The sequence below is a fragment of the Anser brachyrhynchus genome (assembly GCF_964034855.1).
Source record: "Anser brachyrhynchus genome assembly, chromosome: 21".
NCBI lineage: Eukaryota > Metazoa > Chordata > Aves > Anseriformes > Anatidae > Anser > Anser brachyrhynchus.
The window spans coordinates 4,549,975-4,568,326 of record NC_137714.1 but is presented as its reverse complement, the minus strand read 5'-3'; the positions used below and the strand labels follow the sequence as shown (position 1 = coordinate 4,568,326).

At 59.5% G+C, this 18,352-nt stretch overlaps 1 protein-coding gene across 3 annotated transcripts in view; it reads right to left on the bottom strand.

The window, feature by feature from the left end:
• Positions 1–18,352, bottom strand: part of CASZ1 (castor zinc finger 1) — a 183,324-nt gene that overhangs the window by 97,978 nt on the left and 66,994 nt on the right. For 2 of the 3 annotated variants that reach the window (XM_080563624.1, XM_080563625.1), the window contains exon 3: positions 608–693. In XM_080563624.1, coding sequence (XP_080419750.1) covers positions 608–611 — 4 coding nt within the window. In that variant the 5' untranslated portion in view covers positions 612–693. The remainder of the gene's footprint in view (positions 1–607; positions 694–18,352) is intronic. The other variant, XM_080563626.1, reaches the window with a different exon arrangement.

The window sequence follows — 18,352 nt, the reverse complement described above, 5'->3', positions numbered from 1 at the left end:
ACAGCCAGCTCTAGAGACCCCAAGTTGTTGGGTTTTGAGGTCACACAGAGCGGGAGGGTGCAGGTAAGGGCAAACCCAGAGAAGTCAGGCTTCTGCTGGAGACACGGAGCTGCTGCCACGCCGCCAGCACGGTGCTGCAGCCTGAATGGATAAAAATGTGCCGGATGAGGAGGGGAGCGCGCATTGCCGCCTGAAACTGTGTGTGTGAACTGAGCTCAGCAAAACCTGACGGCGGACAGATCGCATCCGATCCCCCGACCGGCCCCTCTCCACCTCCCACCAGCCCGCACGGACGGACACGAAGCAGCACGCTCCTCACAGAGCCCTCACGCGCTCCTCTGTGAAGACAGAGGCAGCAGGGAGGATGTTGAGGAAAACCCAAAGTGACAAGATCGGGTGCCCAGAACAACTGCTGTACAAAGACAAGGACGGGATTAGGACACACACGGGCCATGTCTGCGTTAGACCTTCTTCTCTTTGCATCCCTCCTTACAAGTGACGCAGGTCAAGTCCCAGAAGCTCTAGTGCAGACACGGCCGCAGAGCAGACCATGGAGTGTGAGAGACACGCAGAGGAAAAGAGAACCCAGGAGGGCGTAGTGACATACCCATTGCAGTCTGAAGTCTCTCCTACCTTTCGGAGATTTCAAGGCCTGGTTTCTTGCCTGGTTTTTAGCTCTAAATTCACTTCATCCTGGGGAGGGAAGAGAAAGGAGACGGTTAATGCACACAGCTAGCACCCGAGGCACACCTGACCCATAGCCATACCCCAGACACTCGCAAAAGCCCCAGAGCACCCCAGCGGGGCCAGCACGGGGCACCCGGACTTCACCAAGTGCCCTGCTGCTCCCGGCTGCCCTGTGCAGCGCTGTGCACGCCACGAGACACCCAGTGCTCCAGCACTTCGTGGCGCAGGAGGCACCTGGCAAGGGCTGGGCATGATTTAGCAGAGAGAGAACAGCTCTTAAAGGCCTGGGTCCTGCTCCCCAGGCAGCCCTTGTGCTGCTCAGCACCCACACATCCAAGGGTGCCCTCTGCTCCGTGCCAAATTATTCCCTTTGCAGTCCTCCCGCTTCCCCTGCTGACCCCCAGAGGTTCACCAGCCCGGTGGGCAGCCCCCCTCGTGTGACTTGGGGGGCACAAGGCGAGGGGTGCAGGGCAGGGGCCCGAGGCGCTGAGCTCCCCCATCCCCTCCTCCGCGCTCCTTCCTTCCCAGAGAACGCGGAGAGCGAGGAGGGAAGAGAAAAAGGGACAGGGAAAAAAAAAAAAAAGTCACAGCAAAACACATGAAAAGTAAATTGAATTATTTAAAACCATATGTTCCAAAAATGTGACAGAGCATAAAAGCCGTGCCGTGAGACTTCCGGAGGGGGTTATCCCGCACAGCAGGGCGGGAGGAGAGCTCGCCCCGGGGGAGGACGGTGCCACAGCAGCCAGCCGGGGACTTCCCTCTCCCAGGGCTGGAAGGTGGCAGGGAGCAGGGGGGGCTTCACGCTGCGTGGCGAGGGCGCCTGGCCCAGCCCCGCCGTCTCCATAGTGCCAGGCTGCCGAAACAGCTGTCACAACTGCCCGCGACGTGGCAGTGAAACGAAAAACCAGCCCGAGGTCAGGCACGGGGAGCCGGCGGCTGCACCCGGGAGCCCCGGCCCCGGCTCACGGCGCGTGTCCCTCCCCGGGGCACAGCAGTGTGTGACCCGCTCAGCCCCCTGGGGACGCCCCGCCGAGGGTGAAAGTGACGGGGACGTGGCTGGGGGAAGGCTGTGCTGCCGCTGCTGCCTGCCCCTGTCCCTAGGGACCTTGCTGCCCCGTGCCGTCACTCGCACTGCCGCGGTGCCAGCGCGCTGCACCAAAGATAGATGCGGGGTGCTGGCCGGGACCCAGAGCGGGCAGGAGCTGGTGACATGTCCCAGGCGGACGGACGGACGCGGAGCAGAGGCAGCTCCCGGGGTGTAGAAGATGTGCAACCAGCTGCCTCCTTCCTTCCCTGCTCAAACCCCAGGGCTGGGCAGGCTGAGGGCAGGACTCACAGCTCCCCAGCTTGGGATCCTTCTCCCGGCCGGGCACCCTCTCTCCTTGCCACCTTTTTCTTCCTTTTATTCTTTCCTGCTTGCTCCTTCCATTCTGCCGTGCTCCTTTTTTCTCTCTGCCTTTTGTCCCCCCCCTTCCCCAGCTCTCTGTATAACTCTCCTTGCCTTCCTGGCTGTGCTCCCTCACCCCCGTGCACGGTCAATTCTTGGGTTGGAGTTTTTAATTGTTTTGGTTTTTTTTTTTTTCTCCCCTTCTTTCGGCCGCAGCTTATCAATGATGCAAGAGGAATAACGCCAATTTACTTAGAATGTGTAATCCCCAAATCAGATTGGGGGATTGTATGAGGCAATATGACCTTGCATATGTCTCCATTAAAGCCAGCCAGGCCTCCTCTTGTATTCTGTGTTCCCAGTACATATTTAGACAGATAACGCTAATTGTACTTGACATGTCCTCTTAAGGATGGACTCTTCCCTCCCCCAGCTCTGCCTGCTTCCCAGCCTAACAATGCGCCAGAGCAGAGCCCTCTTGCTCGCAGCGCGGCGTGGCACGGCACGGCACGGCACGGCACGGCACGGCACGGCACGGCACGGCACGGCACCCACAGGGCCGGCCGGGTGGGCACACGGTGTTGGTGCAAGGCATCGGCTGCCCCGGGCTCACCTCCCCGCCTGGGCGAGGTGCAGGGGTGGGGGAGCGCTGCGGGACATCGCTAATCCCCGATTACACGCTGCCCCCGGGACAATCTCGAATTCTGCAGGAAAACGAGCAGCACGCTGCCACCTCCATGGGTGCCGCCGCACCCTGCCCCTGCCTGCCCACCTCGTCCTGCCTGCCCCTGCCTCCTTGCCTCCTCCCTGCCACCTGCTCCAGCTCCCCCTGAGCCACCGAGACCGAGGGGGCTCCCTCCCGAGCCGGGGGGAGACAAACCCCGCATGTCCCCACTGCCCTCTCCGCAAAAAAATGGGCTCCCCGGTGCTGGGACAGAGAGGAGCCGCTCGCCATCCCCGTCCCCACAGCCTCCCCGTGCCCAGGGAAGGGCTTCCAGCCCGCAGCGCCCGGCTCCCACACCTAGGCACCGAGCTCCTCGGGTAAATATTTATAGCTGGCCACTGGCCGCGGATCCCAGCTCCAGCTTCTAGGGAACATCATGAAGAAATCCAGACCTCCCTCAGCCCCGTGCCCGCCTCAACGCAGCTGCCGTGGAGCGGCCGAGCAGGACGCAGGAGGAGCAGGAGGAGGAGGGAGCTTATTCCAGGGAAACCAACGGATCCAAACTCTTTGCCAAAGTGGACTCGTTTTTCTTTTTTTTTTTTTTCCTTTTCCCCTTGACACAACATCCTAATTCGACTTTTTCAGTATCTTTCCTTCAACAACCTTTTTTCTTTCCTCCCCTTCCTACCCGGCAACTGCGCATTTATTAATTCATGAGGCACTAATTAGTTCTTTGTTTAATTTTGTGTTAAACAGACTGACCGGAATGATAACGACTTGCAGCGTTGCATTACGGTCCCCAACCGCCCCTGTTTTCTGACAACAAGGGAGCGCAGTGAGACTGGCGTGATGAACCCCAATTCCCACTCCAGTTGCACTTCATTAAGTCAAAATGTGACAAGAAGCTTAGAGAGCAACTTTCAGATCGGATCGCACATAACAATTGGGCAGGAAACTTTCCGGGGGGGAAGCAGGAGCGGCGCTTGCAGCGAAGCCTGGCACCGCGCGCAATTCCCCCGCGCGCCCGCCTTAAAGGAGCCGGCTCGGCCGCGGGCGCTGGGGAGGAAGAGGAGTGGAAGGCAGAAGGCCGAGCTGAGCATGTGGCGGGGCGGGTGGCAGAGCTGCTTTCTGCTCCCCTCGGTCAGATTTGGCACCAAGGGATGTGCCAGTGCTCCGGGTGGCATCATGCCGATGCTCCGAGTGCGTCGCTCGGCGCCCTCGGCTCCCCGACTCAGTTTCCCTCCCCGCGCTCCATGGTGAAGCAGAGGTGATCCCCAGCTGCCATTCAGTCGGCATGAGCCACACAGCTGTAACGGAGCTCAGCAAAGGCAGGGGCTGAACACTGACACCCACATCACCGAGAGCTCTGACACCGGCAGAGGGGCGGCCGCCCTCGCAGGGAGGGAGCCATGCCTTCCTCTCACTTTGCACAGCGCCTGATGCACCAGCAGCACTACCGAGTTTAAAAATCGTCCTCATCACTCTTATACTGACACTACGCTTGGCAAACGCTGTGCAGGATGAGCTCCTCAGGCCTCGAGCTCCACTGAGTGCCACGAGTGCCCCGTTAGCAGGAGCTACGGCAAAGCGCTGGCCTGGCCCGAGAGAAGCAAGCAGGGCTCGCCCCTCGGCACCAGCCAACACGTGAGTGGCAAACGGATGGCATGGAGTTGGGGTCATCACCAGGCTCAGCTGGATCTGTCCCGGTCTTGTCGGCACACGGCAACTCCTTGAGCCCTTTTGGCTCACAGAAGTGCAGCCAAGTGTGGACAGCTACAGGGAAGCGAGAAGGGTCCTAAAGCCGCTCCCTGAGGGACAGGGTGCGAGGAGTGGAAAGGGAAAGCTGACTTCCCAAGCACTCCGGACATGGAAGCTTTGCAGCATTTCAAAACGTCTTCTGCCATTGCAGGGATGGCAGCTGTGGATAGAAGCCAAGATCACAGAGGAGTGAAATGAGCCGGGCGGCCCCCACGCCTCTCCTAGCAGGTGTTCTCCACCCTTCGTCCCTCTCCCAGTGGAGTCAGACCCATCCCTCGCCTTGCTCTGGAGAAGCCCAAAGCCCATCTAAGGCCCAAAGCCTTGACAAAGCCACATGAGGGACTCTTGAGGGCCACGCCAGGGCTGGGGAGCGACACCCGGGCACGGGTGTGCAGAGCGGCACGTCCTGAGCAGGCCCGGGCGGGAGTGAGCCCTGGGACCAGAGCCCCCGAGGTGCTGGGGCCACGAGCACCGGTCCCTACCCGCACTACCAGCACCTCCACCAGGGTGTTTGGGGAAGGGGCCGGGCTATCCCAACACGACATTCGGCTTCACGCTCGCAGCTGAGCACCACGCGGGGCTGTGCTAGCAGACATGTTTGCGCTGGCTTCCGTCTCTCGTGAATCTGGAGCGCAGCAGGGGCCTGTGCGGCTGACGAAAAGGCTGTTCCTGCCTGACACAAATCCCGGGAAGACAGCAGATCCCTCTGATTTCAGTTCTACATGTGCTCTGGATATCATAAAAAGGCATATGTAGACACGAACACAAGGCTGGAGGTTCAGACCGGTGTCCAGAAAGGGGAAAAGCGCGCATTAACACCTGAGGCGAGGACAACGGAGAGGGTCCAGGCCTGCTGGGGACAAGAAACACCCCCTGAGGTCCCCAGCCTGACAAACCCTGGTTTTGCAGAAGGGCTGGAACACCCTGGGCTGCTCTAGAGATGCAGCTGGGCCTTGCCATCTGCTGAGGAGATGTTTTAGAACAAAAGGCAGCACCAACCCCGGCCCTTTCCTACACGAGCCCAGCCCAGGCCCTGGGCTGTGGGGCCCTGCCCGGGCACGGAGGCTGGGAGGAGCAGGGCTCATGGCCCCTCTCGAGGGCACAGCAGAGCACAGGAACGTCCCCGGGGTGGCCCCTACATTCACTAGTCAGTGCTGCCAGCAAAGTTTTGGGCTGAAAATGAGGGTAGCAAGCGTCCCAAATCGGTCAGGGTCCGCCCCTTCCTCCTAAAGCAACGCGCTAACTGTCCTAGGCTCCATCCCAACCCTCTTTCACCGCAACTCTCCCCCAGGATTACGGGCCCGCTGCCCCCCTTCCCCTCCCTTCCCTTCCCTTCCCCTCCATCTGGCTGGGAGCAGCCTGGGACCGAGCACTCTTCCCAGCCCTGGGAGAACCCTGCCGTTTGCCTCTCATAAAAAAGAAAAATGGGAGCTATAAAAAAGGCAAAGAAAAGAAAAGCAAAGCGAAGGGAAATCACGGCGAAGGAAGAAAAGAGCAAAGCCCCCCTTCCCTTCCCACCCCTCCCCGTTACCTGCCTTTAGCACGGGGTAGAGCCGCCTGCTTCACGGCTCCCCAGGCACGGCGGGGACCCCGTGCTGCCCCCCTCTGCCCTCTTCCCACACCTGTTGAGCAGAGCCCATCCCATCCCAATGAAGGTGATGCAAAAAAGAAGAGGACAACGAGTGCACGGGGCGGTGGAAAGGCACGGTGGCCATGCTGGAGGAACCCCATGCTGGAGGAACCCCATGCTGGAGGAACCCCATGCTGGAGGAAACCCCATCCTGGAAGCAACCCCATCCTGGAGGAAACCCCACCCTGGAAACAACCCCATCCTGGAGGAAACCCCACCCTGGAAACAACCCCATCCTGGAGGAAACCCCAGATAGGCATCGTTGGCCACCTCTGGAGCCAGAGGGACAGGAGATGGCAGCCCCGAGTGTCACCGTCGTGTTCCCGGCACTGCCAGCCCCGGGCAGGCTGTGAGGATCCCACCTCACCTCCTGCCCAGCACCTGCCCGCAGCCCCCAAACCTGGCACTCGGCAGCCTCGGGCCGGCTCCTGCTAATTTGCTGTCAGGCTGCCTAAGCAAACCAATTAAAACTAATCATTAATTACAAAAAAAGAGAGAGAGAGAGAGAAAGACCGTGCGCAAATGGAGGACTGGAGAGGGCATGGGGAGAAACGGCGGCCAGGAGGGAGTGGAAGAAGAGAGTTTTGGGGGCAAGAAGAGAGTTTTGGGGGCAAGGGGGGTTAAAGGAAGGGCCTTGAACCCCAGCTGGAGGCAGCAGAAGGAGACGGGGTGTCCCAGGGTGGATGGGAGCGAAGGAAGCAGTGGGACGAGAGGGAGAAGCGACCGCGGGCTGTCGAGGCGCACGCAGCGCCCGGGATCCCCCGTCCCTCTGGGAGCAAACCGCCTGAGACGGGGATGAAAAATGGGGCATTTGTGCAGAGCCCCTGATTATGCGGGTCCGGCGGGGGCCCTGGGGAACGGCCCGCCGCTCCCGCTGGCTCCCCGCGAGCTCCGGTGGCGGAGAACCCCGGCAGCTGTCAGCGAGGCCGAGGCCCCCGCCGCCCCCCCCCCCCAAGGGCACGAGCGCTTCCCAGCGCCCCGGGTGCGGGGCCGAGGGCCTGGGGCCGGGGGGCGGCGGGGAGGTGGGGGCAGTGCCATGGAAACGGGGCCTTTCCTGGGGAAACGCGCTGCCGCCCCCCCGGCCCCTGCGCCCCTTTTGAGGAGCTGTCAGGACCCTGAGTGAGTGTCACACGACCCAAGGACCAGGCGTGACCAAGCCTATTTTCTGCCTCGAATTTGATTGATTAAAAAACTTTTTAGGAAAACCATGTTAAAAGACAAAAAAAAAAAAAAAAGAAGAAGAAGAAAAAGAAAAAGGAGGAAAGAAAAAAAAAATTAAACAGAAAGGGACAAGGGGGTGGGGGGAAAGGGAAAGGCCTCTGCGCTGGGTTTCCCTGGCAATAGCACCAGGGGACAAGTGTCAGAGGCAGATAAACAGCATAACCAGGCCGAAAATAAAGGTCAAAGGAAGCATGAAACTTAACACAACAGTGATTAAGATAATGATGAAGCAGGGGACCCCAGAAAAAAAAAATCAGCCTGACACACAGAAACACGCTGATACGCGCCAGGCGCTGGCCCGGGAGACCCAGCCTGTGGGAAGAGGTGCGGGGGCTTGCGGGGTTCTGGGGGACCTGGACAGGGGCGAAAATGGGGAAAAATGTCGTGGGGGGGCTGAGATCTCCCCCAGGCTGCTCACTGCAGGTGGAGCCTGCCCGAGGCCAGGTCCCTCCCGCAGCACCGCGCTGTCCCAGCCGAGCAGCGCCTGAATTTGCAATCGAATTCCTCAAAAGAGTTTCCCGAGGCCGGGAGCAGAGCCCGAGTGGGTGTGAGGCAGGGAGCAGGGCTGCTTTACGCTGGCTCGGGGTCTGGCTCTTTGCCTCTAGGCAAGCGGCACAAAAAGCCTCGGCGATGCCAGGAGGGCCGGCCGCTGGTCGGAGCTCCCTGCCCACCGCCACCCCCTCGCCAAGGCAGAGAAAAGCCCAGAAGCACCGAAGGATTCGGAGAGCAAGTCCAAGAACGCCGTACCCTTGGGCATTTACTACTCCGTCTCCAAACTTCTGGGATGATCTCACATTTCTGGAGTCCAGCTTGTGACTTTCGGTTGCCAGGACTGGCTGTGTTACTGCTGCCAAGAAGCAGCAGAGGAACTGCGGGTCTTCACCAGCTTCCCCCACAAGCTTTACAGCTTGTGCCCTGGAAAGTGCCGAGCACGAAGGGGTCTCCACCTCTCCTGCACCACCTTCCCACCGGGGGTAACTCCCATCCCCTGCTACGTGTCCCCAGTTTTCTGGCTCGCCAGAAGAAATCCTGATGCAAGGAGGCTTCTTTAGGGGTTCCTGGGGGCTGGGGCAGATGCCCGCAGCCAGCACAGGCCATAATCACACCCAACCCCACCGGGTTCAGGAGGCTGCGTTGTGGCATCCCCGCACACTGCCAGGCTCTGCCACCGTGCTGGGGACCTGGCGGGTGCCACCGCACGCAAACCGGAGCCGAGAACCTGAGAGGTCCCAGCTGCGACGGGGCTCCCCGACCAGCGCTCCGCTCGCTTCGTGTTTGCACAACTTGCTCAGATCCCTGCAGGACGCTGGACAGAAACGGCGCGGTCCTCCTGCCGAGGGTCTGGGGGGAAGCCAGACTCCAGTTGGAAACGTTCCTCCACGTCGGGTTTGGGATGAGGGAAGAGAAAAGAAGTGTTTCCACGAGAAGGGCTGGAGAAGCGATACGCGTACGTCTATACCCACCCGCGGACGCTCTTAATTTCGTCAGAAAGCTGTTTTCCACCGAACATATTTCAATGCAAAATTTCTACCGTGGTATTCCTGTGCCTCCCCCCTCCCCCCTCATTTATATGCATGGTCTTTTGTAAAGAACGATTCAATTAAAGCACGCCGCTCCTCGCCAGCAGCCTCTGAGCAGCGAGAGGAACTCCCCAAAAGTGGAGCGGGGCCAGGCAGGGCTGTGCCGGTCGGGGCAAGCGCCCGAATGTGCTCCCGGGGTGTGCAGGGCATCGAGGCCGGGGCATCGTGGCCTCACACCTCGGGAAAAGCATCGCAGCTCGGAGTGTCAGCTCCAGCTATTAAAAAAAAAATCACTGCTCCGATCCCCGACGTTATTGGCTAAAAATGTGATTTGAAAAATAATAATAGAAAGCAGGGCCTTTTTTAATTTCATTTTTGAGCCATTACAGTTCATGTTTTCATTCTTTTTTTTTTCCTCCTTGGTAATCTGAAGAGCTAGAAATGCGATTAAAAAGAAAAAAACACAAACAAATAATGAAAGCTGAGATTCTCATTCGGTCTCCTGTGTCCAGAAACACAGACTTGGAGGGAAAACACCAAATGTCCTTAGGCACAGGGTAAAATGAAGGGCTGGCAACGCTACGTTTTGCTTAATGCTTTTATGAAGTGTACGGAAAGTCTAAGATGCCGAAGATGCTTGTAAACATTTTCCTGGGTTCCCCTCCCTGCACATCTGACAGCGAGGGTTCAGCACCCGCAGCCCCGCGCCAGGACGGGCACGGCGGCACCGGGGAGGCGCGCGCAAAACCGCCGGCAAGTTGCAATCCCCTTGGCGATGGAGCGGGTCCCATTTTATTCCTTGCACGGAAAACCAATCCCACCTCTCAAAGCAGCCGGTGCAACCTGGAGATTTCAGGCACAGGTGTAAGATTACCGCTCAGCAGCGAGACGACTGCTTTTATCAAAACCTTTTTTGCATTTGTCACTGAAAATAATACTCTGCATTTCGAAAAGCTTTACGAGCGAAGACCGCTTTCACTTTCTAGCACGCTTATGCTGCTTTCTCTTGTTTGGAAAGAAAACACAGCCACTCCGGAAACAAACACAAGGGAAAAAGGAACAGGGCAGCTACAAAAAAAGGAGCAGGAGCAAAGTGCAGACCCGTGCCCTCCGGGCAGCCCCAGGCCAGCGCCGCAGGGACCCTCTCTGGCCCCTCTCTCTGTCGGCAGCCCCGCTGGGTCCCCACGGGCACAGACCCGACGGTGCCTGGTCCCCCGGCCCCAGGTCGGTTTGGGCACGCTGGCTCCAGGCTCCCCAGGCTGCGGGCTCGCAGGGAACACGCTGTGACACGTGTGTCCCTGCACACGCAGGGCCGAACCACCGCGCACACCTCGCAGACGTGTGCAGAGCACACACAACTCCCTCGCCATGGCCGAGGAACTGTCAGGAGAACACAAGCAAAAGCTGCTTCTTGACAGCGAGTCATTTATATTTTAGCTTCGTTCCATTATCCTAACGAATCCTTCATCAGCAGATGCAATATTAACAGCAGAAAATCAGCTCATTACATCCGGGGGGATTTCATCAAGTTGACAATCATATATGCAGCTACCCGAGCCTGGAGAGGACACTGCTCTCGTTATTTAGTTATCTCGGTTTCATCTTGGAGGCTTTTTCTTGCTAGCTTTTTGGGGGTGAGGGTCGATGGTTGGAGGGCACTACCCAAGCAGCTACCAGACTCTGGAGCTTTGAGGATGCTGGCCCATGGACGGAGGCCCTCCGATGGAAAGGCTCCAACCCATCCACAGCAGCTGCAACTGTTAAAGGGAAAAAGAAAAACAACTTGCTCGACCCGCAACCTCCAGAGCTGTGAGGGCATTTCCCTGCGGAGTTCAGGCTCGGGGGGGGCTGTACAGCCCCTGCCTTGTGCCCCCGAACATCTGGGGTGGCTGTCCTGGTTCTTCTGCTCCAGGCAGGACTCCCCACCCCGTGCTGCACAAGGTCTCTGCAGGCGTCCTCCTCCGACTGCAGCGTCCCCATAGGGGTGAGACGCATTCAAAGAGGCTGGCATTTTGCGATGGACTTCCCAGGCGAGCAACAGAAGAGGCAGCCTGGATGAATCGAAGGGGAGGGGAAGGGAGTCACAGGGAGCTAAGGGATGAGTTCAGAAGACTGTGGAGCTCTTTCCTCTCCTCCCTTGCTCAGGCAGCACTGAACACCACAGCTGAGGACGCCAGAGCAGACTGCCAGGACACCTTTAGACCGTGCCCTAGAACACAGCTGGAAAAAATCCACCTATTGTCTCGTGCAGCACCTAGGTGAAAACTTTTGACTCCTTGTTCTTCTTTCCCCTGCGTATTTTTGCTTCAAAACCACAGAACTGGGCACGCGCATTTCAGGGTTACCCTTAGTTTTTACATCCCCTGCTGGGGCTGCGGGCTGACGGGTGCTCCCTGTGTCCCTGCACTGCACCAGGCCCACCAGCAGCTCCCCAGGTGACTCCAGGTGGGGTGCGGAGCTGCCAAAATCAGGGCAAGGCTGCAACGCGTGGTCCTCGGTGTCTGCACGGGTAGGGCTGCCCAATGCTGCCCGCAAGAGCCCTGCCTGCTCTGCCTCCCCCGCGAGGGCTCTTCCTCAGCAGCAGCCGAAGAAGAAGTCGAGCAGAGCCTGGTGATTTCAGCTGCAGGGCAGCAGTCGGGCTCCCAGGGATCCCCCTCCACCGGGGGATGAAGCTGGCGAGAGCAGGCTGGGGCAGGACGTGGGGCACCCCTGGCAGGTGCCCGGGTACGGACGAGCCTCCCGGCTGCTCAGCCCCAACCACGCACCCGAGGGCAGAAGGCAGCCTGCCGGGGAGCAACACGGTGCTTGCATCTCCTCCTCCAGCTCCGAGGGGCCTGGGACGGGCATTTTACGTTTTCCCAGCGGGGCCTGGATTTCTGCACAGCAAGGAATATGTTCCCGGGACGTCAACTCCAATCTCTGCTGCGCTCTGACAGATTTAAGCTCCGGTTTGTTCGACAACATCCCAAAGTGTAAGAAACTGGGGGCAGACTCTCTAATCAGGCTGCAGGACAAAGGCCTGCTCTGACCCTGTCACTTCCACTTACTCCCGCTGTCTGTCTGGCTGCCCCCACCCTCTCGGCAGCCTCCCTGCCCACCCGCGGCCGCCCTCCCTCCCCGAGCACAGCTGGGCTAATCCTGCTCCTCCCGCGTCCAGCGCAAATCCTCCCCAGAGTAAACCAATCCTGGGAATTTTTATTAGATTATCGGCCTGCCAGCTCAGTGCTGGCTGGACTAATCCTAATCAGGACTGATTTCTATTAGCCAGCTTCGGGGAGGAGCTCTGCCGTCCCAGCACCCCAGCCCCACGGCCGGGGGAGCCCGAGGCCGTTTTCCCCATTCTGTTCCGATTTTCCTTGTGGAAAGGAGCACGTTCAGTCCGGGATCCCAGGCTGCAGCGAATGCAAAGTCTGCCCAGGGGCTGCGTACACGGAGCGGCTCTGGGCAGCCACAGGGCGAACCCTCCCCGGCTCGACGCTGAGCTGCGCGGGCAGCCGGGGTCCGAGCCCCTCCGGCCCCAGCTCCCGGCCGGCACGGGCTGCTCAGCACCGCGCTGGAAGATGCTTTGTGGCAGGGGACACAGGCCTGCCGGGGAGCCGCCCGAGATGACGGGCTGGTTTCAGACAAGAGGCCAAGTGGCCGCTGCTCGAGTGACCGGGACAGTTCGCAGCGCTGGCTGAGTCAGCGAGGTCTCCATGCCCCATTACCCATGCCCAAAGCAATCCACTCTCACTTCCCTCCCCGTTTTATCACAGCAAACCATCTCCCGGGTCTTTCTTTCCAAACCCCATCCCCGGCCCTGGAACTGACCTGCCCGAAAATGTTTGCTCTGGACTGAGGCTGGCCAAAGTTTTGCCACCGCCTTAACAGGACTGGAGTGGAGCCACAGGGGCAGCCGAGCAGCAGGTTACAGGAAGGGTGCTGAGCAGAGAGGGCTGCGCCCCTGCCCCTGTGCCCTGTCCCATCCACTCGCTCCGTGCTGAAAGCACAACTATTAACAGCAGCCCCCAGGGGACTCCAACGCACTTCTGAGCACAGCCAGCTGCGCTGCAGCCGCTGCAGAGATCAGACAAGGAGCACTCAGCAAAGCCTCTCTTCCCAAAAGTGATCTGGGATCTTAAAAACCTCCCGGAGAAGAGGGGTCATTTAAAACCTAATTGCTGTTAAGCCTCTTCTAAACGTGCCTGCTCACCCTCGCGCAGGCACAACCACGGCATCTCCGTGCTGCCTTCGAAGGAGAAGGAACTGCCTGCAGGACCGAGAGCTGCGCTGCCCGGGGACCGCGGCGCTCCCTGTGCAAGCAGGCTGCCCTCACACACAGCAGCTACAGAGACAGAAATACACCAAACGGGGCTTTGAGAAAGCCAAAAGATGCCCCGGGCTGGGACCGAGACTGAAAGTGCTTTACACCTTCATGAGAAGCCCCAGAAAGAGCCACAGCCGCGCAGGGGAAGCGCCACAAGACCCAAGGGAAACGGCTCCGCGAGCAGCTCCCCAGCCAGCCCCGCAGCCACGGCGTGCTGCATCAGCTCGGGGTGTTGGTGTCAACCACCGGGAACTGCCCAGGACACCGGGCTGTAACCTGGGGCAGCTCAAGCCCTCTCCCTCCTCTCCGGCCAGGCTTACAGCACGGTCTCGCTCTGGTAGGTGGCAAGGTTTCCTAAGAGAGAGTTAACGAGATCCGGCTGGAATCAGAGGCTGCAGCAGGCTTCCTGATGACAGAGAGAGAAATGGGGGACTTGGTCCAAACCCTCCAGAAACCACATCAAAAAGAGATGTGGGCGAGAGCCAAGAACAGATGATCCAACTGTGAACGGGCTCTGTGTGTGTATGTGCTTGTGTGTGTGCGTGCGTGCAAGCCGAGGGGAGAGGAAGAATCAAAAGAAAGAGGGAAAGGAAAGAGGAGGAGTAAGAATGAACAGAAAGATGGAAAGAAAAGGTGTGGAGGCACGAGATCAGGAAGGGACCAGAATTGTCACAATGTGTGTGGCCTGCTCGCAGGCACGCGATGAACAACAAAACATGGTAACAATATATAATAGATGTCATGTGTTAATGATAAACGCAAATCAGGAGAAACACTGGGCCCGTCTCTGCCTCCTCTCCGCTTGGCTCTCCAAGTGCTGCAGGAGCACGGGGCCAGCCTTGTTGCAGCAGGGCAGGGCGAATCCCTGACCGCGGTGGATCCGTGGCCATGGGCAAACCCCGCGCGCTGCTTCTTGCTCCGCTGCGAGCCTGGCTGCTGCTCTGGAGCCCCTTCACAGGGGCAAGGCGAAGGCAGCAGATTTCCACAAGGGAGCTGCTGGAAGAGCTGGGGCTGGAGCCCACGGGGCTGGAGACCCTGTGCTGCGATTTCACCTCCAGATGAAGGCTTAGCCCAGCTAGACGCAAAGCAGCGTGAGCATTATACAACGCTACCAGGATGGGGCCATCCACCCCAGGCTCCTTGCTCAGCCCTGCCTTCCAGAAACTTTTTCCAGGTAAAGACGGGACCCCAGGACCAGCCAGACGTGCCCCTCTTCTCAGGATATACAGCCGGAGGGATGGAGAAGCAATGCGAGGGCCTCTACATCCGAAGGCACGTGTCGTGTGCCAGCTGTCAGCCCCAAATGCGTCAGTACCACGGGCAGAAGCGAAAGGGCCCGGGGAAGATGGGAAGCATGGCAAAGTGAGGACAAGATGAGGAAAGGGAGGATGCAGGAGATGACTGGGTGACAGCGGGGATGCGAGAAGATGGGATGGGAAACGCGCAGAGGGAAAACGAGCTGCCTCCGTCCTCCACAAGAGCTCCGGTCTCAAGCAAGGACGCTCGCACAACCCCAGCCTCACCGTGCGGCTGCGGGGAACGTGCCCGGAGCTGGGCCATTCCCGCGTGCAATCAGGGAAAGTTTAGACTTTCCTCCCCCCGCTCCCTCTTTTTTTTTTTTTTTTTTTCCTCCAATTTATCAGCAGATTGTGTGGAGCCGAGTGGCGCTCGCCTCACCCTGCTAAATAAAGCTTTGGTATTTCTGATAAAGCCATCAAATTCCTTATCACGCTGACACAAAGAGCATTTAAAGAGACACACACGCTCTCCAGCACCCTCCACGGCCCCGTCCGAGGCGCCTCCGCGTAACCTTTGTGAGCTGGAATGAACGGGAGGGGCTGCTGCGAGCCCCCCGGGTCCCGAGCACGGTGCCCACGCCGCAGGGGTCCTGCTCGGTGCCGCGTCGGGGCGCGAGGCCGGGTCGGGTCCGGCTGCCCAGAACCCCGGGACAGCCTCGAGAGCTGCACGTAAATGACGCAGGCTGAGACATGGCATCGATAGAAATGCCCTGCAACAAGAAGAGCATCGACGGCCGGAAAATCCTATCGGGAGGCCGGCAAAGCCAGGGGTCTGGAGGTGTTTTTAACGTGGGAGAAGGGGAAGAGGATGGGAGATCTCGGGCTGTCGTGCAGCCACGCTGGGGCTGCGTTGCCCCTTGGAAGGGCTTTTCCTCGCGCTGGCCAGGACGGGGTGTGAAAAGACGGAGCCGTGCCGCAGCCTGGACTTTGGCCCTGCCTTTCCTCGCTGCACCGGGCTGAAACCCGCCGCGGCCCCAGCGCAGGCAGCCGGCGGAGCCCCCGCTCCCTCCCCGCAAACCCAGCCCGCAGTCATGCTCTCTCCTCTTTGCCACAGCGCAGGCTGTTGTTTAACCTTCAAATTTATTATTTTTAATTATTTTGATTTATAAAAGCGTGCGGCAGTTAAAACCACATTAAATAAACTCAGCGTTACGGCGCTTAACAAACACACATAACGTTGGACTTCTGAGGACTCCATAAAATCATCAGCTGCCTGGAAGTCGCTGCCGCCGCTCGCCCGCACCCGCCCCGGCGCGCTCGATCCCGGCCGGGCTCCCCCAGCCCCTCGTGCCCACGTCCACGCACGCCCACGTCCACGCATGCCTTGCACCCGGTCTGAGCCCCTCTCGCACCCCTCCTCTCCACCCGCAGTCCCCCAGCAGCTCTCCTTCCTTGGCTCTCTGCCCCTCTCCACCCAAGTGCAGTGTTTCGGCGGTGAACTTGGGTGTTTTGAAACACCCAAGCGGGTATTGCAGCCTTGAACCTCCCCGTCCCCAAAGATGTCCCATCCCATTTAGACGCTGCTGGGGTTTCAACAGAAGAGCTTGTGAGGTTTTGATACCCTAAACGTCGAGCGGCTTTTGGTCTCTGCTGCCCGAACCAGGGCTTGTGCCCGGGTTCAAAGCCGGCTCTGGGCGCTGCAGCGCCTCTCCCTGAACGGCAAACAAGCCAGCCTGGGGGAGGCGAAGCGAAGAAGCCATTAAAGAGAGGCAGGAGGAAAAGAACCAACAAAAAAAGTGAGGACACCGGTCTGGCAAACTCCAGCAGGGATCCCCCTGGGAAATTAGGTCCCTTAGGACCTGCTCCAGCAGTAACGGGGGGCTCTGCCTCGCGGCCCCTCTCCCCACCTGCTGACGGATCCCAGGGAAGCGGAGAGCTCGCAGCTGCCGCCTCCTCCCCTCCGTCCTCGCTCGGAGGAGCAATAAAACCTGCCGATGCTTTCACATCCCAATCACCTGCTGTTCCGCAGCCTGGCAGGGCCATCCCGAGGAACTCGGTGGGTGGGCCCGGCGCGCGCAGAAAGTTGAGGGAAGAGACTCTCGCTCCCCTGTTTCATTGGCATCTGCAGTAAAACATCAGTGATTTATACAGGAAGTAGGTGAAGAGCAATTATAATTGATTGGGAATCATTTCCTGATGGTGTCTGGGTGTGATTGATGGTGCCGGCCGACTGCTAAAGGACAGCAGGCGCTGAGGGGAGACGATCCGGAGCTCCCGTCCGCGGAGCTGTGTGCGCCACAAACCACAGAAGCCCCGCTCGGAGCCACGGCTCCCCCCACACCTCTCCCCCCACCCCAGCTCCCCAGCCCCGGCGCAGCCCCCGCCGCCCTCCTGCTGGCTGAGCAGGGCCCTGCCTTCCCCCGAGCCTCCTGAGCCCCCCGGGAGGCCGTTTGGCCTTGGTGGGCCTGGTGTGGTGCGGGCCGGGGGTCCCCTGCCTTTGGTGGGAACTGCGGGGGAAAACCTCCCCGCACCGACGTCCTGTCCGGGCGCAGCGCGGCGACATCTGGCACCGCTGCGGCCACTCGCCCCGACGGCCGTGCTGCCCCACGGGTACGCCTGCACTACCCCGCTCATGTGTGAGAGCAGCTCAAAATTCACAAAGAAAACCTTTAGTTAGGAGTCCCAACCGAGTACCCCAAGCGCCTGCTTCAAGCCGAGTTTCGCGCTCGAGCAGAAGCTCCCGAAACGCCGTGAACCTCTCCAGGACACTCCAAAAGGTACAGAGCGAGGGTACAGAGCTACGAACGGGGAAACTCAGCCCCTGGGGATTAACGTGAACAACTGAGATAGCCCCTTCCTTGGCGGGGCCGAGGAGCTCAGCGCTGCTCCCCTCCTGCCCCGAGCAGCACACTGACCCGCCTCGCCGTGCCTAACGAGGACAGCCAAGCCCTGCCACGGTCTGAGCTCGGGAGAAGGATTTTTAGGCTGACAGGTGTGGGGATCCTGTCCCATTGACCGTTTTCCCATTAACTTGTTTGTACTGAGCTGGAGGGCACCGGAGAGCGGGGCAGAGGGGGAGGACGCCGTGCGGACCCCCCCTGCCCGCAGTTTGGGTTTCACCCCCCGAGGAAGGCTCCTGCGCGCACTGCGAATGCCGGGGGCTGAGACAAGGGATGCGGACGTGCTAAATATAAAGGCTGCAGGACAGAAGTGGGTTTGTGGGTTGTTGTTCATGGATAGGGGTGGAGGTAAAAGGAGGGGGCTGGGTGGCAAACTGCCTGCAGTCACAGTAGCCTGTCAATAAATTCTGCATTCGCTTTACTTTCCGACAGGGATTCATTCCCTAATATGGGGCTGGCAGCTTTCTGGGTTATTTCGAGTGTGTGTGATAAAGTTCCCTGGATACTGATGGCTTCCTAGGATCAGGATTCTGAAAAAAAAAAAAAAAAAAAAACAGTAACGTGCCTCAATGTGTGGGGTGAGGAGAGGAACCCTGCCTAATTGCAGGCTTTCCTGCGACCCGGGGCAGAGCAGGGGCGTGAAGCACAGCCCTGCCACCCGCGGCAGGAGGTTTTATCCTGTGCCAAAGAGGTCTGGGGCAGGGGGGGCAGGCAGGCAGCCCCGTGCCACTCCCGGGGCTCCGAGCCCCCCTGCAACTGACGGGCATGGGGCACGAGGCAACCCCTGCCCTGCACAGACTGGGCCGAACAAAGGGAAACCGAGGCTCAGAGAGAAGAATTCATCTCTTGACGACTCGTCCAAGTCACCTCTAAGGTTGGGTGGGTTGCAGCGGAGCCGAGGAGAGGAGCCGGGTCCCCACGCCAGCCCCAAGCGCTTCGGGATGTCCCAACTTCCCCAGCTCCTGGCAGTCGCTGCCGACGCCCACAGAGACCTGCTGATAAGGCAAACCATCTCGCATCTATTCCCACCTGATTTCC